Source organism: Bufo bufo, chromosome 4 (assembly GCF_905171765.1).
Source record: "Bufo bufo chromosome 4, aBufBuf1.1, whole genome shotgun sequence".
Classification (NCBI taxonomy): Eukaryota; Metazoa; Chordata; class Amphibia; order Anura; family Bufonidae; genus Bufo; species Bufo bufo.
In genome coordinates this window covers 20,807,582-20,830,660 of record NC_053392.1, presented here as the reverse complement: position 1 = coordinate 20,830,660, position 23,079 = coordinate 20,807,582, and the positions used below count along the sequence as shown (strand labels likewise).

At 42.9% G+C, this 23,079-nt stretch overlaps 1 protein-coding gene across 1 annotated transcript; it reads left to right on the top strand.

Moving 5' to 3' along the window:
• Positions 1-2,418: 2,418 nt before the first annotated feature.
• LOC120997053 (extracellular calcium-sensing receptor-like) lies at positions 2,419-19,712 on the top strand. The gene is made up of 7 exons (XM_040426957.1): positions 2,419-2,908; positions 3,076-3,224; positions 6,023-6,314; positions 8,905-9,732; positions 12,405-12,629; positions 14,861-14,984; positions 18,283-19,712. The coding sequence occupies exons 2-7, from the start codon at positions 3,106-3,108 to the stop codon at positions 19,185-19,187; spliced, it is 2,493 nt and encodes an 830-aa protein (XP_040282891.1). The 5' UTR covers positions 2,419-2,908; positions 3,076-3,105; the 3' UTR covers positions 19,188-19,712.
• Positions 19,713-23,079: the final 3,367 nt, after the last annotated feature.

The window sequence follows — 23,079 nt, the reverse complement described above, 5'->3', positions numbered from 1 at the left end:
GAGACAAACGACAACTGTAGATTCAGGAGAGTGTCAGCACCTCTGCAAATCCCCTGGTATAAAATACTACGGAGATTCAATCATTCCTTTGAATTACATGTTATTACCTCCCACCATGAGGGACAGAGAGCCTGTAATTAAGATACATGAACTGTAATCACTGAGTGCCTCAGGAGGAGTCATATGTAAACATCTTGAGCCTTCGGGCAAAGTAAAACCACCAATTCAAGCATTGTCCTCTCCGCTGAGTCCCGGGTCCAGATGTTTCCTCACAGGACCTGACACATGCATGGAGAAGACTGTACATGTGTCTGCCTGTACATATATATATATATACAGGTGGTCGGCTTAGGTCTGTAGATAGGACTTTGTTAGTCTATGACAAGGTTTCATATATTCAACATAATTTGGGGGAGACCGGTTTAACTACAATTATATAAGAATTTTGAATGTTAATTTATTAACAGGAAGAAGCAGACGACAAGATCTGAAGGACATCTCAGGTGCACACGTAAGTAGAGCTATGCTGGGATCCTACAACATTCTACTTCTTCAGGGCAACACAAATATTCTTCCAGGTTAATTCATGTAATTGAAGCTTAGAGATAACATATCTTTGTGATTGTTGTGGCCCCGAGCATGGGATGCAACAGCGACTCAGTGGGCTGGCAATGGTTGGTGTAAAGCCATGTATACATATAAGATAATGGTCAGTGCCATATGGCTTATCAGTCGCCCATGGGATTGTTCTTATGTATGTCCCCACCAGAAACATGCCAGGTTAAACTGGCCACCCATCATTGTAAATGGGAAATGATCAGACAAATTTGGCAGAGTATTCCATACACAATACATCTTCGACCAACCACAGCAAAAATTTTCCAACCCGTTGAATCATATTTTCGGTAGACAGATGTCTTCTGTTGGCAATTCTCATTGTTTACATTAATGGTGGTTGGCTTAATTGGCTGACTATTAGTCCATGTGTAGGGACACCTATGGGAAACACAAGATGGGCCGATATCAGAGTGGACCAAGGTGTCCCGAGGTTATTTCCCTTTTTGTAAGACACACTGGAAGGTTCAAAAACAAGGATAATCACTGTAGGGGAAGACAATGTATATTAATTATGATCTTGACTATTGTGTTTTTGCTAAAAGTTGTTAGGCACGGAATGCAAGAATTTATCATTTTCTGTCATTTAGCATTTTGTATATTGTGATCTTTCTGACTCTTTTTTTTTAATCTTGTGCAGTGAGGTCATAGGAAAATCATGTTGAGAGGAAAAACATCCACATGGTTTCATTAGATACATGCTGGTCATAGATTAGGGAATTCCATATGTTAAAATGAAAAATGACCAATTGATCTTTGGCGTGAGCTGGACTTCCATGTATATGCAGATCTATCATTCAGCATGAATTACTTTTCAGCTATAGCACCTGGCAACGACTGAAAAATCCAACAGCAGATCAACTTTTCGACAGATATTTCCACATCTAGTGCAGCAGCGTTTTTAATCCAGCCAAATCTCGGCACAATAGGATGGGATGAACTCCGGCAGGCTGGTTCCTGTGACAAATTTTAGCGCTAGCCTAACTTATGTCCCTGTCCCAGCCAGCCCTGACCACATTTTCTCACCTCCAGTATCCCTATTACATGACATCCCTATTATGGCTTCCTCATACAAATGTCCATTGGAAATTTGTAATCTTCCCAATAGAGCCCTTCACAAAGTGCTTACTCCATTTATGATTGTTATTTTTCCAACTTCCATATTCACAAAATAAGCCCGATACAGATGTAGGTCTAATTGCGAAAAGCTGTTAATGTAATGCAACGTTTGTCCATGGATTGCATCTGGTATTGCGGGTCAGTCTCATTCACTTCAATGGAGTAGAGCTGCGATACTAGACACAACTCATGAACAGTTGTGGTGCTGTTTTTGGAAGAAAGCATCCATGTTTTTCTAATCCTGGACAACCCTTTAGTAGGGTAGCATGTCAGCAGTCAAAATAACAAGTTCTTCAAGCCTGAATGTTGGGGTGTGTGATTGCAGAGAGGGTTATGGATTGAAAAGTGGATGCACATGCATGGTCACTTCCATTAGGGTTTATTGAATATAAAGAACCAACAAAAGAATTTGGTTCACTGTTTCCATATCTAATATTAACCAGTTATGGGTGGTGGCATACGGGGGCCTAGAAAATTTGGGAAAATAATTCATTTTTTGTCAGTGCAATTTCAAGCAATTTAATTGTGGACTGGTTCTCATCCCATGTATCTCTACTGTAATGACACATTATAAAAAAAAAAAATCTTGATTACAGGAATCGGGCATTGCATGGGACTATACAATTTAATTGTGGACTGGTTCTCATCCCATGTATAGTCCCATGTAATGCCTGATTCCTGTAATCAAGATTTTTTATAATGAGATCTCCATAGTGTGACTGCTCTTACAGTAGAAACCTTCATAGCATGACCATTCTTACAGTACGGAGCCCCATAGCCTGACTGCTTTTACAGAAGAGACCTCCATAGTGTGACCACTCTTACCGCAGCGTTACAGTAGGGACCTTACAGTAGAGTTTCACAGTGTGACTTTTCTAACAGTAGAGAACCCTCCATTTTTGGCGATATAAAGCCGTTCTGTCCTGTAGTTGTAGTGGTTACCGCCTGGTTATGGTTATATTTACACTATAGGGCATAATCCTTAGGTTGATTTCTGTTCATACTATTGCTATAGTTGCATGTAGTGATTGGGTCGACCCTGAGACGTCTTCTCTATAAACACAATAACCTTAATTTGCGTTGTCTTTCTTTGCCCCACAGTCCGCCGTTTGCTAAATTCCTGTGACCTCAGGATCCATGGTCAGATGATCTTGGCTTTGGCAATGGCAAGAATGTGAGAAGATTGAACTTGTTTGGACAAAGCAATAGTTAAACCTCACTTGAGGGCCTCTATCAGATCTGGTCTGTTGTCAATACATGTGCAAAGATGGTGTGCGGAGACAACTGCCAATGACCAGACTCCTCCTTTTCCTTTTGTCCTTACCTCTCACCATGGAGCAGGTCCCCAGCTGCAGACTGCGAGGATGGGAGATGGATCCTTTCACCCAGCCTGGAGATGTTCTCATTGCAGGGCTTTTCCTTGTCTACTCTGGATATGACTTTTCAACACCGAGCTTCCATGACTGGCCTCAGCCTGTGTCCTGTAAGGGGTAAGAGATTATACAGATTTTGATTGTGTATACCTGTACTATAGGTAGATCTTCTGGATCATATGAATTCAGTGGTATTCTTTCTGGATCACATGGTACTTGATGTACGGAGCACTGAGGTGCCAGGAGCTTTAAAGGCAGAAAAAACAAACATCTCAGACCATAAATGAAGTTTCATCAAAGAAAATTCTGCAACTCTCCAACAGACTTTGCATTTAAATTCCTTGTCTTTCAAGAGATATCTGCTTGACCTAGTCCTGCTAACATAGATGGGGGTCTCTTAAAATGTAGCAGAGAAGGTAATAACTAGGATGGTCATTTATGCTCATGGAGCATTGTCTCCAGACGCATTTCCTAACCAGGGTTCCTAAATACACAGCAACAGCAAGACCAGTCACTTTTACAGTAGAGATGACAAACTGAATTCACCCTGCCCTAAGATACTTGGTAAAGCAACCATGGAAGAATTAAGAGACATGTTACTCATCCCTTCAAGAAGCTTCTTTAAGGTACAAGTGGCATTAGGGTTCAATGTTATTGTACTGTACAGCTGGTTCTTGCAGTCCTACACATAAAGCATGAGTATCCCCGCAGTCAGACTAAAGGTAGGGTAGCAACTTATTTGCTCCCTATGCAGAGCAGGGGGAAGGGAAAGGCAGTCTTTGTTGACAACCAAAAATATTCACGAGGAAAACCTCAGAGATTGTTGTTACACACCCCCACAGCTCTGCAACTACATGTAAACAAAGGGCCAGAACAGAACTAGGGAAATTAGTAAATATTATTTTTTTGCATATATATATATATATATATATATACTGCTGACCATCAGATTTACAGTGCTTTATTTTTCTATATAACTTTGATAACCCATTTAAGATAATTTTGGTCTCAAAGAATCTGTTGTTTTCTCTGAACTTTGAAGATCTTCAGTTTGCCCCTGAAAGGATCCAACAGGGGCTGTTCTGTGTTTTTAAACTTCACCCCTTTACCATTGTTCAGAGATTTTGTCTATAATTTTCTCTATTTGGGGACCACACATTAAACCTTAATGAAACAGCAGATTGCAGAAAGAGTTCTTGGATGATACATCTGTAGGCCACGGTTTGATCCAAACCTTGGCCTGGAAGTATTAGTGAGTGCTAAGAATCCACAGGAAAATTTGACAATGTTTATAGGAGTATATTAGAGGAACCCTGATGCAGACTTCAGTAATGAAGGATCTCTTCTCTAGACAGCCCTCTATATATGTCAGGACCATTTAGGGGCCGCCAAGGGTGAAATATAAGATTTTTTTCACTGAATCCACTTTTCTATCTATGGGTTCCTTCAGGCGTAATGACTCTTCTGAGGGGAACACAGCTATTTTGGATAGTCTTTCCACTGCTAAATCAGCTTTTGGGACAGCCTCCTACTCCAGAGAATTTCAATCTGCCTGCTTCAGTCATTCATGCAGTGCTGTATGACCAGGAAACATTTTCTCCTTGGTTTTTGGAAATTAAAACAATCTCTCACATTCAAGTTTATTCTGCACATTTTTGTTCATGGCACCTCAACCAGCATTAATATGTTATTAATGAAGTCAAGGAGGTGGTCCTATATGTCATTGACAGCTATCTCTGTAGGCATAGAGGGAAAGCTGTGAGTCACTGATAGGACCACCTCCTTGACTTCAAAGCCCCAAATCAGCAAGAATTTAAATAAATGTAATACAACTTATATTGAAATCTTTCGAACAATGCTTAAAGGGGTTGTGCACCTTCATCAAGTGGAATTTATCATATAGAGGAAGTTAATACAAGGCACTTACTAATGTATTGTGATTGTCCATATCGCTTCCTTTGCTGGCTGGATTCATTTTTCCATCACATTGTACAATGCCCATTTCCATAGTTACGACCACCCTGCACTCCATCAGTGGTGGTCATCCAGTTCGAAATAGAAGACAGCTTCCGAGCTGTCTTACATTTAGACCATTTTCGACACCTAAAACAGGCACAGAAAATGGTGAATGAGACGTGCCTGCCAGCTCCTCCCCAACCGCAATTTTGGACCTGGCATGAGCGCCGCCATCTGAGCCTGAAATACACCAAATTTAGGCGTATTTCAGATTAGTAAATGACCCCCTAAGTCCTCTAGCAGAGGCTGTTGGCATTGCCTAGATTTCAGAGACGTTTTCCAGAAGTCTCCATGAGAGCCAGACATATCGATAAGCAGAGCAATGGTTTGCTGGCTGAGCACACCATTGGTTCATACAGAACCCATTACATCCTGCATCACACTGGGTGATTCTATGCATACATCATATCATTGGCTCCCTTCCATCTAAGAGCGCTTGTTCAGGAAAGCCATATAAACCGGCATAAGCTTCAATGAAGGAAAGCCAAGGAGTTAGGAAAGGCCTTGAGAACACTGGAGAGGTGTCTGTATAAGAAGTGGATAATATTCTGCAAAAGGAGCAATGTAATAAATGTCATGGGAAGAACTATCTTGCTGCACCTCTAGCTGAGGGTCAGAGACCACTTCTTGTATATAGCTTGCTATGTCGGCAGTATCCTGTAATTTCTTTATGCTGTAAGACCTAGTCTCCATTATGACCTGGAGAGAAAAATACATTGGCTCCTTCCTTCTGCCCAGCTTCATAGTGTCCATAGTGATTGGTTAATTCATTAATCAATCATTACTGCTTGTTAACCTGTCTCTTTTTAGTTGTACCCAGGGGTCTTCAACCATCCAGGAAATACTGCATATAGCATATTGTATAAACCCTTCATCCTGTTTCCTCGTGTCTCCAACAGGTTCCACATCCGTTATTACAGGGATGTTCTTGGCCTCATATTTGCAATTAATGAAATTAACAATTCTCCAGACCTTCTGCCTAACATCACTCTTGGCTACAGCCTCCTCCACTCCTGCATGTCTGAGCTGCGGGCCATCGGAGGGTCACTGTCCATGATGTCTGGTGCTGGAAGTCCCATCCCCCGTTATGACTGTCATAAGACATCGGCAATTGCCGGGATTATTGGAGATATGACCTCATCTCTGTCACTTCCTACAGCTCAGATCCTGGGAGTTCACTCTTACCCACAGGTAACGCAGTTATTCTTGAAAGGTTCATTATGGTTATTGTCAATTTCCATCCCTTTTGTCTTTAAATTCTTTGTGACTAAAGATCACACATGATATGTTCACTTACTTTGGCAAGGTTGGTGGGTGGGCAATGTGGCACTTTGCTGTCAGCTCCTGGTTGGTGCTTTGCAAAACATAAAAGGGACAGTAGTTCCCACCATGTAGGTTGTGCATGTAGGTCGTACTCTATCAATATACACATATGTTTGCAGAACAGAGCCTGGAGACACCAATTGTCATGCCCTGCTCAGGTTATGTGCGGAGGTCTGCCAGGCTAGCAGCACGTGTGTAGCCTTTTGTTTTTGATTTGAGCTGTATCCGCCTCCCTTCAGGTGCACTGGGTGGGGTCGTTGGTTTGAGTTTAAATTATGCCCACTCCCAGTGTCCTGTGCGGGTTATAGCTTCTGTCTTGCTCAGAGGAAGGAAGGAAGGATTTGCTGTTCCTGCTCAGTAACAAGATAAGTTGGTTTTGTTTTCTTGTGGTTGTCTGTCTAGGCTGTTAGAGAGACGCCTGCCCCCTCCAGGTCCTTAGGGAGCAGGCTGCATCTTTCCCCATCTTAGGGATTTTAGGGAATCTTCAGCCTAGGCACGGGGACACGTTTATTCCCACCTTCAGGGTCTGAACGTGGGCATAGAAGTCTAGGGAGAGCTGGTAGGGATTTCTCAGGAGGTGACCTTTATCCCCAGCTTCTTGCCTAGACACTTGTTTGGTGGTATTCGTGTATCTTGTATCCAAGGAGGTGAGCTGGAAAAACTATTTTATATGCATTTAATAGTTAAAGTAAGGTCTATAGGCTTGGAAAGTATAGTTTGTAATTGGATTGAAAACTGGCTGAAGGACCGTGTCCAGAGAGTTGTGGTCAATGATTCCTATTCAAAATGGTCCCAGGTTATAAGTGGTGACCCCAAGGTTCAGTGCTGGGTTCTCTATTATTTAATCTATTAATGATATCGAGGACGGGATTAATAGCACCATTTCTATTTTTGCAGATGACACTAAGCTGTGTAGTACTGTGCAGTCTATGGAAGATGTCCACAAACTACAAGTAACAACTTGGCAAATGAGGTTCAATGTGGATAAATGCAAAGTTATGCATCTTGGTAGTAATAATCTCTGTGCTTCTTATGTCGTAGGGGATGTAACACTGGGAGAGTCACTTATAGAGAAGGATTTGGGTGTCCTTGTGGATGGTAGATTAAAAAACAGCATACAATGTCAATCAGCTGCTTCTAAGGCCACCAGGATATTGTCATGTATTAAATGAGGCATGGACTCTCGGGGCAGGGACGTAATACTACCACTTTACAAAGCGTTGGTGCGGCCTCATCTGGAATATTCAGTTCAGTTCTGGGCACCAGTCCATAAAAAAGGATGCTATGGAGCTTGTAAAAGTACAGAGGAGAGCGACTAAACTGATAAGGGGCATGGAGGGTCTTAGATATGAAGAAAGATTAAAATAATTTAATTTATTTAGTCTTGAGAAGAGACGTCTAAGGGGGACATGATTAACCTATACAAATATATAAATGGGCTATACAAAAAATATGGTGAAAAACTGTTCCATGTAAAATGCCTCCGACTGGAGAAAAAAACGTTCAGTCTCCAGAAGCGTCAAAGCTTCTTTACTGTAAGAACTGTGAAATAGACTTCCTCAGGACGTGGTCACAGCAGGAACAGTGGACAGTTTCAAAAAGGGTTTAGATGAATTCTTAAAAGTAAACACTAATGTTTATGAAAACATGTAAAAATCTGAATTTCACTTCCTTTTGGGATTCGCATCCCCACCTATGCCTTTGGTTGAACTTGATGGACTTATGTCTTTTTTCAACCGTAAGAATTATGTAACATTGTACCGATTCCTGTATCAGGGTGGTGTTTGAGCATTGTACAGTTGAAACAACTGAAAAAGGGGACAGCCAAAACATCCAGCACCACTGCCAAGCTTGTGACCAAAAATATTAATGTTCTGAGCCATGTTCAGTAAAACAACATTTCTCTGCATCATCAAGTCCGCTGAAGATAATTGTGGAATCATACCACCTTGCCTCCCTCCTATACTCAGCGGTGCAGTTTAGAGTACAGGGTCTTCAAGTCCATTATAGCACAGCTTCCAGTTTCTGGCCTTGACACTTCCCTTGAAAATCAGCCCAAACTTCAAAAGCCAACACAACAACCAATGGACATAAGCTTGTCTGAATTTTCACCCACCCCAAGCTCCAACATGTAGCTTCCTGGTCACAGCTAACCTGTAAAGTTAGAGGTTGCAGCTGCAGGTGGTCAGCCACAAATCTTGTGGCCTCATACAGCAGAGTATCAGCATTTCAGAACTCAATTCGGGTTATAATTTATCTTCAGAATTATTGTCCATAAGGGTAATACTGTTGCATAAAATAGTTACTGGTGTAAGAATTTGCAAAAATGTTAATACCCTGAAGGTCTCCTTGTGTGCTTGTATATGAATCTAATTAGTTATTGCCTATCTAACACAAAGTGTGCAAGTCAAAAACAAGCAGAAGTCACTTAACTCTTGTTGTCATTTTTTTTTTCCAGATCAGTCATGGAGCCTCCACTGCAGTGTTGAGTAATAAAGTGAACTTCCCATCATTCTTCCGCACAGTGGCCAGTAATATTTTCCAAAACCTGGCCCTCTCCCAGCTGATTGGTCAGTTTGGTTGGACTTGGGTGGGGATGTTGATTGTAGATAATGACGTAGGAGAGCAGGGTGGACGAGTGATAAGGGCCGAGATAGAGAAAAGTGGAAGTTGTGTTGCTTTTTATGAAAAGATTCACCTCAGCTACTCTAAGAGACAAGTCCTAAGGGTGGTGGATGTTATAAGGGAAAGTTCTGTGAACATCATTATCCTCCACAGCACTGAAGCCCACATGAAAACTCTTCTTGATACCATGTACGATGAGGGAGTGACTGGGAAGATTTTCATTTCCTCTGTATCATTTACAATAACACCTGGACTTTTCTCCAAAAAAGCTTGGAAAGTCCTTAATGGGACCATTGGATTAATGCCTATTACAGGTCAGATGCCAGGATTTGAGACTTTTCTTCAAAACTTACACCCTTCCTTATACCGCACATATCCATTTATTAAACCATTTTGGGAAACTGTTTTTAACTGCACTTGGACAAGTAGAGAAATAATACAAGACACAAGAGATCCTGGATCTCAACGGGCACTGTGTACACAAGCTGAAGATCTTAAGGAGATGATACCTTCTTTATTTGAGACATATGACCTCAGCTACACTTACCATGCCTACCTGGCCGTATATGCCTATGCTCATGCCCTGCATAATTTACTCCAGTGCCCATCAGGGAGAAACTACCAGCCATGTGGCAGTGTCAGCAAAATTCGACCATGGAAGGTAACAGATATGAAAAATCCTGATGTACAATCTTTCAAGTCAGGTTTTACTAAAATCACAAATTAAAGCGATGGTAGGTGATAAGAAAAGAAATCATGGTTGCTCTCTTCCAGAACCAGCATCACAACTGTCCATGGTTAGCCTGATATTGTAGTTAAACTCCATTAAACTGAAAGAGGCTGAGATGCAATGCAACACACGACCTGTAGAGAGGTCTGACAATCCCTTGAAGGCCGGCTGCTTAAAGGGAATGTCTCCCATATATATGCTTTTTTTTAATGCAAATCCTCATCTGTATATTTATGTTTGGGCCTATTTATATGGGCTGATGCATGATGGGGCAATGATCAGGAACAAACCGTTCATTCCCGATCATTCAGCTGCAGTTACATGTGATTATTTATCCCCATACAGATTCATTGTGTCGGTAGTACATCCTTTTTTACATAGGGTGATGTGGTACCAACAACGATTTTAGGATTTGCATGAAAGATGTGATTACCTGATGTGACAAACTGCCATTTGCCACTGGGCATGGTAGAGGACTTATGGCTAGCCTCCTGCCCTACGACTATGGCCCCGGGACATATTACCTTCTTCCATACTGAACTTTCAGCTCCAGAGACTAAGTCCCGTTCGAAGATGGGACTTAGTCGTTTTCTGCATGGAATTGACCGACCGCACAGCCCAAATCTATGGAACTGTTTCGGGCAGGAAATTGTGCTTGCGGTCGGTCATAAAGGACTTCCACTAAACTTTTGATCCGCTGGAGGGATTTGTGTGATTTCTGGAAGTGTTTATGTTTGATGTATGCAGAGTTTAAATTTGTAATTTTTATGGAGATGGAATGTATGGTTTTAAAGTTACAGTGTATGTTTAAAAACTGTATTTTTACTGTCTGTGATAGTTATGTTATATTTCAGACAGAAGGGAGGATTTTGTGTATTTGGGTGGTGACTCCTCTTCTGTGGTTCTCACATGTGTATTGGTGATTTCCCTTTGTCCTGGGAGATAATTGAATTGCTCTTCGGGTGTCTCCAGGGCAGAGAGGAGGAAACCATGATGCATTGTGGGGACCTGCATAAATACGGGCGGGTAGCCCTCAATAAAGAGTTCATGTTCAGTTCATGTTTTCTAACCCTTCAAAACGCAGCCTTGTCTCGTTATTGGAGGGAATTGCTGTATCACGCTGGGGATTGCTATGCTCTGCATATTCCCTGGAGGAGAGATCTTCCCCACACGGTCCTGAATGCTGGAGGTTCATTCAGGGTGGAAGGAAGAAGGCGCGGCTCCAGTTAAGCTACGTCGGTTGTGGAGTCTGCGGTGCTTGTGGTGTCCAGTGCGGTGCTTGTGGTCCTCGGCGCAAGTTAGGAAGCGTCCATTAACGGAAGCGGATCCGTTACACCTGACCTAAGAGAATTTGCTCATTTTGTAAGGCGATTGGCAGCTCCTTTACACAGGGCAATTATTGGGAACAATTGATTTCCTGATCCTCGGCCCATGTAATAAGGCCTTTAAAGGTCCCCATAAACATCAGTGTACTGTACTCCAAACCCGACAGCAATTATTTACTGTGCATGGTGACCTTAGCGCTCTTACCCTTAGATAATAATGAGATGGCCACTGCTGACTCCCCTTTTTAAGGGGGAGATGGCTCTGCCGACGCTGCCCTCTAACGATAATGAGAAGACTCAGGTGACCATCTATTGATGAGATGAATATATCTTGCCTCTTGAGGTTTCAGCCATGGGGTCATGGACAATCTCTATATTTCTAAAATTCTTTCTCCCCAATGTCTGCCATTTTCTTTTGTAACAGTGGCTGCTGTGCGCCACTGTTCCCCTGCTTACCGCCACGGTCCCGAGCGCCGTGTTCAGTGGTGATCTGCTGCCAGTGTTTCCTTTCAGCCCTGGACACAGCATGCTTGCTGCTTGTTTCCTGCAGCATTTCCTTAAGGGCCGGCGCACGTCACTTCCTGTGTTGTATGGGTTGGATCATGTGACCTTGCCAACCAATCCTAGCCCTCCTGTACATATATAAGTGGCTCAGCCCCCTTCCCAGATGCCTCAGTGTCAAGGTCCTTGTGTCCTGCTAAGGTTCCTAATATCCGCTTGTATTCCTGGACTCGGCTACCTGTTTGATCCCTGCCTGCTTGCCTTGACTCTCATGTTGCACACCCGGATTGCCTGACCTGTACCTGTACCGCCTGCCCTGACTTATTGCCTGTCTGACTTCGCCTCTGTCTCATCCTTCGGTCCTGCAATGTTGCTGCTGGTAACAACTCAGCCTGCTGACAACGCATGTACCTGGACCAGCTGCCTTGTGTGCCTATCCTCCTCAAGAGGTAGTGACCTGGTGTTCCCCTCGGGAAAGTCTATCCCGACCATCAAGGGTACTGTGAAGATCGAGGGGTTCACTTAGACAATGTCCTTACAGGAGCTAGGACACGTGGCACAGTGGGTTCACACCCGCTGGTTTGTGATATCTTTATTGCTACGAGACAAAATGTAAGATTCCTCTTCTCCTGCCTCTCAGGAGCTTCGATGTCAAGCTTCAGTTCATGTGGTAGCATTTTTGGCAAGGTCAGCTAGAATGATATATAAATTAAGGATTCTACTGCTTTGGAATAGTCAGCATGACACTGTGTAACACCTCTTCTCATGGATCTACAGGTTCTTAAATTTTTGAAGAAGACGCCATTTCATGCCCAGTCCGGAGACACTATCACTTTTGATGCCAATGGAGACATTTCTGCTTCATATGACATTGTGACCATCCAAATCCTCAGCGGACAATTCAAGCTTGTAACAGTGGGGTCATTTCTTCCCATGGATGCATCAGGTTACAAGATACTCATCAACAGCAGCCAGATTCTTTGGAATGATAAGTTTTCCCAGGTAGGATGTATGGATAAGTGACAGAAGAAAGCAGTGAGCATCTGATTGGCTGTTGGAGGTCAGGATCTAGGTCATTTTGTGTATTAACAATTTGTGGCCCTGTTTTCAGTCACAACTACAGATGAGCAAATTGATTTATCTCAAAAACAAGAGTTCTTCACCTGCGAGGGGCTGCTCCTACTGCTTAAGAAGCTCCTTCCTGACACTTGATGGACATTTTTAATAGTATTGTAGTCTATGGAGATTGTGACATCTTCCTATTAAGCCCTGCTGGAGACCGCTCCTAAGCTGGTGCCATGTTTAACCAACCAATATTCACCATACATTTATGTTTCTAAGGGGTTAAGAAACCACAGACAATCCCTTGAACCACAGGTGTTAGATGATTTGAGGTCCTTGATTTATTAAGTTGGGATGAGCAAATCGATTGACTCATCAACAGTTCTTCATCTGCGAGGGGCTGTCCATGCTGCAGAAAAAACTCCCCCCTTTTAATTGGCCCTGATAATCTCATGCCTGTGCCCGTGCTCCGAGTAGCCAGACAGGGCAGGGCGATATGTCAGGCCCCGTCAATCAAATGGCCGGGGGCGACTCATAAGCAGCAGGGACAGCCCCTACCAAGTGAAGAACTCTTATTGATGAGACATCAATTTGTACAAAAAGATTCACTCATCTTTAGTCCCAACTAAAACAAGGAACTCAATAGGTAAATCAAAGGCCTCGTATCATCAAACACTAGTCAATCAATTTTTTTTCTTAACACCTTTTAGAAACATTGATTTTACATGTATTGTGGATGTCGGGAGCACCGACTCAGGAGCTGCCTCCAGTAATATGTTAAAATCCCCATAGAGCGCATAACTAAATTATTGCAGTCTACAATATAAGTGATCAAAAGTTCAAGTCCCCTTGGGAGACTAAAAATATAAATTTTAAACACAAAAAGTATTAAAAATTCATATGACTCCTTTTACTATATTTCACATATAAAAATAAACATAATTGGTATCACCATGTCCAAAAATGTCTATGAAACTATGAAAATCTAAATGTGTTATCCTGTACGGTGAACACCATAATGGCAAAACAAAATGCTCAAATTTAAGTTTTCTTGTCACCTCAGCCCCTGAATTTTTTTTTACATAAAGCTTTCAAAAAAGTTGTATGTATCCCAAAATAGTAACAGAACTTCAGAATATCCTACAAAAACTGAGATTTCAAAACAGCTGTGTAGACAGAAATATAAAAAGCTATGGGTGTCAAAACATTTTTTGACACCTATACAGCTTTTTTTTCCCCACAGTTTAGTTTTTTTTAAAACACAAGAAAAACTATACTAACCTAAAGAATAAGGTCATCATGTCAGTTTTAGAGAAAAGGGGGTAAACATGGTCAGAATGTTGCAAAAAAAAATTTCAAAAAAGTTAGATCTCTGCATCCACTGGTTAGCTGAGCGTTCAGTTCCTGTATAACGAAAGATCAAAAGGCAGAGAACAGCAGGTACCTGGGAATCGTTGGAACACCAATCGTTGGAATCATTCAGTATTTTATGTTTAAGAAAAAAAAATATTGGTCAAATGCATATAGGTCTGGAAAAAAAGTTGTGCCAATATGATACTTTGATGATGCTTAGTGCTGCTATTTACGAGACCTCGTGGTGTTTCTAACAGTTTAGAGATCAAACTATTCTTGTTTATTTGTGGACCTCACCAGTTTTGTACATGAGGCTCCACCATGACCACAGGCAGCAACAGTAGAAGCTTCCCTTTTACCGTGACAATTCGAGAAGTTCTACAAGTAGACCAGGTTGCGCTGCATGCCTGTAGGTTACACAACACCTTTCATCAACATCATATAAGTAGTCCCGCGACAAATACTAAGGACGAAATTTATCAAGACTGGAGCTTTCTCCACCAATCTTGATATCCCCTGCACTGCTGGAGGATGCACCTAATTAATGACGAGGCGCAAAATTAGGCGCATCCTCCTGCAGTCCAAAGCCTAACCAGATATCTACAACAGTTCAGAGATGCCGTCAATTTCTGGCTTCTAGGCAGGCCACGCCCTATTTTAGGAAAGTGGTGAGGATAGCGAAAAGTGGGAGATGCGACAATCTTCTAAAAAGTTGCAACTGCGACTTTTTAATGCTACTTTTCAGGCACAAAGGGAATGATAAATCTCTTCCTTAGATTTTATAAACATTTGTCTGTTTCTTCTTCTTCTCCATACAGGCCCCAGAGTCTGTGTGTAGTACCAGCTGCATCCCTGGATCCAGGAGAGTCCCCAGAATAGGACAACCACTCTGCTGTTTTGACTGTGTGCCATGCTCTGCCGGAGAGATTTCTAATAGCACAGGTAAGTGTCTCAGTTACACGTAAAGTTGACTTTGCCTTAACATCCAAACCGTTCCTACAAAACAGAGAGGGCTATCCAGTCACTATATTGATGAGGTCAAGGATGTCGCTGATCATTTGAATGGTTACGTTTGTTTAGTATTTTAATGAGACTGCTTTCAAAATTGTTACTTTTATGGTTAATAGACATTGTTGCTTGCTGTAAGGGCTCAGCCTGTGCTTTGGGAGGATGATGTTTCGTGTTGAGCAAAGCGCACTTCGGATCAGATCTGAAGTCGCTTCACTCAAAACTTCGTTTGAATGTTGTACATACATCAGTCTCCCTACAGTATGGGCTTCATGGAAGTGAAATTCATTAAGTCCAAAGTCTCACGAGAATTCAGTAAAGAACTTCGGCATTTGATTCTACAACTTTAAAAACTGTACCCCGAAATCAGCTTCGATTTCACCTCTGCAAAGCCCATACATTTGAATGCTCCTCTAGATTGCCCATCTCCTCTAGATTGCCAGCCTCCATCTCATCCATCGGCCGAATTCTCACGCCTGCGCCGCGTGCGTCTGTATTCGGCGCAGTGACTGTCTGACCGCTCCCTGCGCCGGCATCTCCACTGAGCCTGCGCCGATTACGTCAAGAGTGCTCAGAGGAACAGACGAAGCCCGGCCGGTCAGACAGTCACTGCGCCTGCGCTGAATACTGACGCACACGGCGCAGGTGCGAGAATTCGGCCGATGGATGAGATGGAGGCTGGCAATCTAGAGATGGGCGGGCTTGACGGACGAGGGGGCGGAATACAGGGTGAGTAGACGGAGCTTCTAGGTGCTGAAAAGACGCCCCCATAGCACCAAGAGGCTAATTTGCATAGCAATAAAAGTTGGACGATTGCGGAGGCGGGGCTGAGGTGAGGAAGGCGGCGATTTCAACTGGGAAGGCGGCGCTAGGCACCAGACGGAGATGACTGCAGCCGGGCACCCTGTATGAAGCGACGTCCCCTTGGACACCTTAGGTAGGTGAATGACAGGTTATAAAAACCTGTTTTGTGTGCTAATAGAGCCACAGGCACATTTAAGGACAGTTTTGGATTCATGCTATTTGGACGGACCTGGCCATATGTTTAGGTTATAGGCCTAAAATGTCATGACAGAAGTCCTTTAAACCCATTCCAGTAAAATCTGTCCTCCAAAAACCATGTGGTGTGTCTTCCCTTCTGAGCCCTGCTGTATGCCCATACAACAGTTTATGACCACATGTGGTGTGTTTCTGTAAAGTGCATAATCAGTGTAATAAAAAAATGGTTTCTTTGGCTGTTAACCCTTTCTGCATTATATGAAAAATTGATTAAAAAAAGAATCTGCAAAAAAAAAAAAAAATTCATTTTACGTCCATTTTCCTTTTACTCTTGTGAAACACCTAAAGGGTTAACCAAGTTTGTAAAATCAGTTTTTAATAATTTGAGGGGTGTAGTTTCCAGTTTTCATTTATCGATGGTTTTCTATTATGTAAGCCCCTCAAAGTGACTTCATAACTGAATTGGTCCTTTAAAAAGTGGATTTTGGAAAGTCTTCTAATGTCTTAAAAAATTAAACAATAAAATGACATTTACAAAAGGGTGTTAACATAAAGTAGACATATGTGGAATGTTAAGTAATAACTATTTTGAGGTATCGCTATCCAGCTTAAAAGCATTCAGACAGCAGCTATTAAATGTGTATGGCTGCTGGCTGGCTTAAAAAAGTTCATCTAAGGCCTCATGCACACGACCGTTTTTTTTTTGCGGTCCGCAAAAACGGGTTCCGTAGTTCCGTGATCCGTGGGTCTTCCTTGATTTTTGGACGATCCACGGACATGAAGGAAAAAGTCATTTTGGTGTCCGCCTGGCCGTGCGGAGCCAAACGGATCCGTCCTGACTTACAATGCAAGTCAATGGGGACGGATCCGTTTGACGTTGACACAATATGGTGCAATTGCAAACGGATCCGTCCCCCATTGACTTTCAATGTAAAGTCAGGAGTCCCTATTATACCATCGGATCGTAGTTTTCTCCAATCCGATGATATATTCTAACTTGAAGCGTCCCCATCACCATGGCAACGCCTCTATGTTAGAATATACCATCGGATTTGAGTTAGATCGTGAAAACTCAGATCCGACAGTATATTCTAACACAGAGGCGTTCCCATAGTGATGGGGACGCTTCAAGTTAGAATATACTAAGAACCGTGTACATAACTGCCCCCTGTTGCCTGGCAGCACCCGATCTCTTACAGGGGGCTGTGATCCGCACAATTAACCCCTCAGGTGCTGCACCTGAGGGGTTAATTGTGCGTATCATAGCCCCCTGTAAGAGATCAGGTGCTGCCAGGCAGGAGGGGGCAGACCCCCTCCCTCCCCAGTTTTAAATTCATTGGTGGCCAGTGCGGCCCCCCCTCTCCCCCTCTCCTAATTAAAATCCCCCCCATATACTATGGCCCCAGTTGTGCCCCCATCTTTATATTATGGCCCCAGTTGTGCCCTCATACATATATTACGGTCCCAGTTGTGCCCCCATTAAAATCCCGGATGAAGGATGACACGGACGCGGATGACAATCTTGTGTGCATCCGTGTTTTTTCACGGACCCATTGACTTGAATGGGTCCGCGAACAGTTGTCAGTCAAAAAAATAGGACAGGTCATATTTTTTTGACGGACAGGAAACACGAATCACGGACGCGGATGAACAACGCATGCATTTTCCGAGTTTTCAACGGACCCATTGAAAGTCAATGGGTCCGCAGAAAATCACGGAAAACGGATGCACACAACGGTCGTGTGCATGAGGCCTAACTCTCATTTAAAAAAGTAATTGCCCTCTTATGACCTCTTTAGAAGCAATAACCACAGTTAGTTACACAAACTTGCTTGATCTCAATGCTATGTGGATAAGAGGGCCAGGTTAAAACATCGGAGAAAATCTAAATATAAACCACAGACAAGATGTTAATGGTTGCACCAGGAACCTGCATCCTGAATAATGTTGGTCTTCTCCAGTTAAAATTATTTTGTATAATGTTAAAATGGCTGTCCAACCCCCCAAAATAGGAGGGTCAGATGAACCTTTAGGTTCGGTTCACATATGCAGTGGCAACATCATTTAGAACCTTTATCACAAAGTCAGATTTGCCAACAGTAAACAAAACAGACGTGAACAGGCTGTTGTCAACAGAGTAGGTCAAGCACTGGGATATCCATCATATGATGGCTCTAGCACTATGCAATTATTGTTAGTACATGCCATAAATAACATGGACTTTATTGTTTAGATGCCGTTGGGTGCTTGAAATGCCCACAAGACCAGTGGTCAAATGAAGAACGAAATGGATGTGTTCCAAAAATAATAGAATTTTTGACATATCAAGAACCACTGGGACGTTTCCTGATGTCAACAGCCTCTATGTTTTCCTTTTTGGCTCTGTCCATTTTACTGACTTTCATTAGGTTCAAAGACACGCCAGTCATCAAAGCGACCAACCGGGAGCTCAGCTACATCTTGTTGGTGTCTCTCATACTCTGCTTCCTCTGCTGTTTGGTCTTCATAGGTCAACCAACTAAGATGACCTGCCTTCTGAGACAAACATTCTTCAGTGTGGTCTTCTCTCTCTGCATCTCCTCAGTCCTGGCAAAGACTATCATGGTAATCTTTGCATTTAAAGCCACCAGTCTTAACAGTCCCCTGAGGAAATGGTTGGGACCTACAATCCCACGTTACATTGTAGGACTTTGCTCTGGGCTACAGATTGTAATTTGTTCTGTATGGCTTAGTAAGTCTCCCCCCTTACCAGCACTGAATTCTCAGTTAGAAAATCACAAGATAATATTTGAGTGTAATGAAGGAAAGAAGTTGTTTTTTTACACAACTTTGGGGTTCATGGGTTTCTTAGCCATGATAAGTTTCTTTGTGGCCTTTTTGGCAAGGAACCTTCCAGGAACCTACAACGAGGCCAAACTCATTACCTTCAGCATGCTGGTCTTCTGCTGTGTCTGGATCTCTTTCATCCCTGCCTATCTGAGCACCAGTGGAAAATATACAGTAGCTGTGCAGGTATTTGCCATCTTGGCCTCTAGCGCTGGACTTCTGAGCTGCATCTTTCTCCCCAAATGTTATATACTACTTTTGAGACCAGATATGAATAGACGCGAGTGTGTTGGAACACGTTTGGAAATTTGAGATTGTAATTACCGATATTGGCTTTGAGGCTGAGACGTTGATGTAAATAGTTGAACCCTTACGTTAATGGTGTTATATTCCGATACAGTCAATCCAGTTGTGTCTATGGTTGTAAAACATCCAATCATTTCTGATGTTTATCTACTGGGACCCTCAGTCATGATCAAAAAATGACCGCGATGGAGGACATGAAAGGAATCCAAACATGGTGGACACTACAACGTAGACCTCATTTGTTGTGGTCATATTACTCTGTAAAATTATTTCAGATGCCTGGTAAGAACTACTAATGGCTGTCGTTACTGTGACCACGAGTGGTCACTCGACAGAACGGCGTGGAATTGTGGATAACACAGTAAACTATGAATGATACCATAGGCTGAATGCATAATACCAATAAACCATGGGTTAAGGAGCGCCAATATATCTGTGATTTATGGGAGTCCGGGGGGTCTCAGAATATGATGCTTGAAGGTTCACATCACATCCACTCCCCTGATGGACCCTTATGTGTCAGCATATCAGGCTCAGAGTTAGGCTGCATTCACACGGGATTTCCGCGAGGGTGCAATGCGGGATTTCCGCGAGGGTGCAATGCGGTAGGTGAACGCATTGCACCCGCACTGAATCCGGACCTATTCATTTCTATGGGGCTGTTCAGATGAGCGATGATTTTCACGCATCACTTATGCGTTGCGTGAAAATCGCAGCATGCTCTATATTCTGCGTTTTTCACGCAACGCAGGCCCCATAGAAGTGAATGGGGTTGCGTGAAAATCGCAAGCATCCGCAAGCAAGTGCGGATGCGGTGCGATTTTCACGCATGGTTGCTAGGTGACAGTCTATAAACTGTATTATTTTCCCTTATAACATGGTTATAAGGGAAAATAATAGCATTCTGAATACAGAATGCATAGTAGGTGATCAATTGAGGGTTAAAAAAAAATAAAAAAAATTAACTCACCTTCTCCTCTTGTTCGCGTAGCTCCCGTCTCTTCTTTACTTCTCAAAAGATGAACTATGGGCTAAAGGACCTTTGGTGACGTCAGATCACATGCTCCAATCACATGGTACATCACCACGGTGATGGAGCATGTGATCTGACGTCACCAAAGGTCCTTTAGCCCATAGTTCATCTTTTAAAGAACTAAAGAAGAGACGGGAGCTACGCGAACAAGAGGAGAAGGTGAGTTAATTTTTTTTAACCCTCAATTGATCACCTACTAAGCATTCTGTATTCAGAATGCTATTATTTTCCCTTATAACTATGTTATAAGGGAAAATAATAACATCTACACAACACCGAACCCATTCTGTGAAGAAGTTCGGGTCTGGGTACCACAGTCGGTTTTTTATCACGCGCGTGCAAAACACATTGCACCCGCGCGATAAAAAACTGAACATCGGAATGCAATCGCAGTCAAAACTGACTGCAATTGCATTCCTACTCGACCGGGTTTGCCGCAACACACCGGGACGCATCCGGAACTAATCCGGACACGCTCGTGTGAACCCAGCCTAAGAGAGTGGAGGCAGCTGGATCCCAGCAGGACATAGTACATAAGTGCGGTATCTGTGGATCACTACAGCTGAGTAATGGATTTAAGGTGCTCTTGGTTTATGTGACCCACCCAGTCACTGAAAAGGAATACAAAAATATATAGGATAAACCAGGCACTCAAGTATGGAATAAATGGATAAGGATATTTATTCCCACAATGACAATAAAATTCACCAATAAAATACCATAAAACACTTTCAACCATTAATAACAATAATAGCAGCAATATTCAACATATACACTAAAAATCAATACGTTAATTGAATAGCAGCGGCATATATGTTAAAATCAATACATTAATTAATGAGCAGCCGCAATGGACATATGCGTTAATTAATAAGCAGCGGCAATGGGCATATGCGGCTTATTTGTTGATACTGAAGTCATTGGGTTCAGAAGAAAACGCAATTTCGTACTTGGTAGCAGAGTCTTATGAGCGCTCTTTTGGTTTCGGTAATACTGAATTGCACAGCGGTGGCGTCCCACCGATTTGAGCAACTATGTTGCTTAGTTTTACCTGGCCAGTGTGTCCTTATCCTACGTCCGGACCTGTAGAGATTTGCTGTGGGCGCGGTGTCACCTGGATATCCTGCTCACGGAAACAATGTCTGTGGCTTTGTTTGGATTCCTCCGAGAGCGACGAACACCGGAGGAATCCAAACAAAGCCTCAGACATTGTTTCCGTGAGCAGGATATCCAGGTGACACCGCGCCCACAGCAAATCTCTACAGGTCCGGACGTAGGATAAGGACACACTGGCCAGGTAAAACTAAGGCTACTTTCACACTTGCGTTGTTCTTTTCCGGCATAGAGTTCCGTCACAGGGGCTCTATACCGGAAAAGAACTGATCAGGTATGTCCCCATGCATTCTGAATGGAGAGTAATCCGTTCAGTTTGCATCAGGATGTCTTCAGTTCAGTCGTTTTGACTGATCAGGCAAAAGAGAAAACCGTAGCATGCTACGGTTTTATCTCCGGCTAAAAAAACTGAAGACTTGCCTGAATGCCGGATCAGGCATTTTTTCCCATAGGAATGTATTAGTGCCGGATCCGGCATTCAGAATACCGGAATGCCGGATCCGTCCTTCCGGTATGCGCATGCGCAGACTGAAAAAAAGGTGAAAAAATAAATACCGGATCCGTTTTTGCCGGATGACACCGGAAAGACGGATCCGGTATTTCAATGCATTTTTTCGACTGATCAGGCATTTTTAAGACTGATCAGGATCCTGATCAGTCTTACTGATGCCATCAGTTAGCATACATTTTGCCTGATCCGGCAGGCAGTTCCGGTGACGGAACTGCTTGCCGGATCTCTCTGCCGCAAGTGTGAAAGTAGCCTAAGCAACATAGTTGCTCAAATCGGTGGGACGCCACCGCTGTGCAATTCAGTATTCCCGAAAACAAAAGAGCGCTCATAAGACTCTGCTACCAAGTACGAAATTGCGTTTTCTTCTGAACCCAATGACTTCAGTATCAACAAATAAGCCGCATATGCCCATTGCCGCTGCTTATTAATTAACGCATATGTCCATTGCGGCTGCTCATTAATTAATGTATTGATTTTAACATATATGCCGCTGCTATTCAATTAACGTATTGATTTTTAGCGTATATGTTGAATATTGCTGCTATTATTGTTATTAATGGTTGAAAGTCTTTTATGGTATTTTATTGGTGAATTTTATTGTCATTGTGGGAATAAATATCCTTATCCATTTACTCCATACTTGAGTGCCTGGTTTATCCTATATATTTTCATCGTACATAAGGCCAGGGATGTGCATCCTTGCAATGTAATGATCTCAGGTGTCTCCTTTCCACACATAGAGACCAGGTAAGTACTCTGTATGATCAGTGATTGTTTAATGCTGCACAATAAGTACATTTTAACATCCAGACGCCAGTGACCCCCGTACAACCCTACACCCCCCCACATACACCTGGTCTTCTCACAATGTCTGTGTTTATGTGCTGAGCCTTAAACTGCAGAACCTCCTGTACCTAGAGGAACGAGTATACACTACTTCAAGCTGGGACACAACAAGGCAGGCAAATTCCACACCGTCTATACTGCTAGAAAAGGCAAGAACACCCCACAGTACTTACCTTATTGGAACTGCTTGCCCGGGGTATTCCTATCTGAGACACTGATGGCATATCGTTAGGATATGCCATCAATGTCAGATCTGAGTTGTGACCAGTCACTGCAATGGGAGTACCAAAAACAGCAGATCCAGCAATCTCATAGCGGTGGAGAGATGGTCGTGCATGCACGGTGCGCTCTCTCCGTTCATCGCGCGCTCACTGGGCTGTTTTTGGAACTCAGGC

Excerpts from the sequence above, each read along its gene's own strand:
- LOC120997053 (XM_040426957.1), top strand. The coding sequence starts at position 3,106 with ATGGATCCTTTCACCCAGCCTGGAGATGTTCTCATTGCAGGGCTTTTC. Across the intron at positions 3,225-6,022 it reads CAGCCTGTGTCCTGTAAGGG|GTTCCACATCCGTTATTACA; the intron begins GTAAGAGATTAT and ends TGTCTCCAACAG. Across the intron at positions 14,985-18,282 it reads AGAGATTTCTAATAGCACAG|ATGCCGTTGGGTGCTTGAAA; the intron begins GTAAGTGTCTCA and ends TTTATTGTTTAG.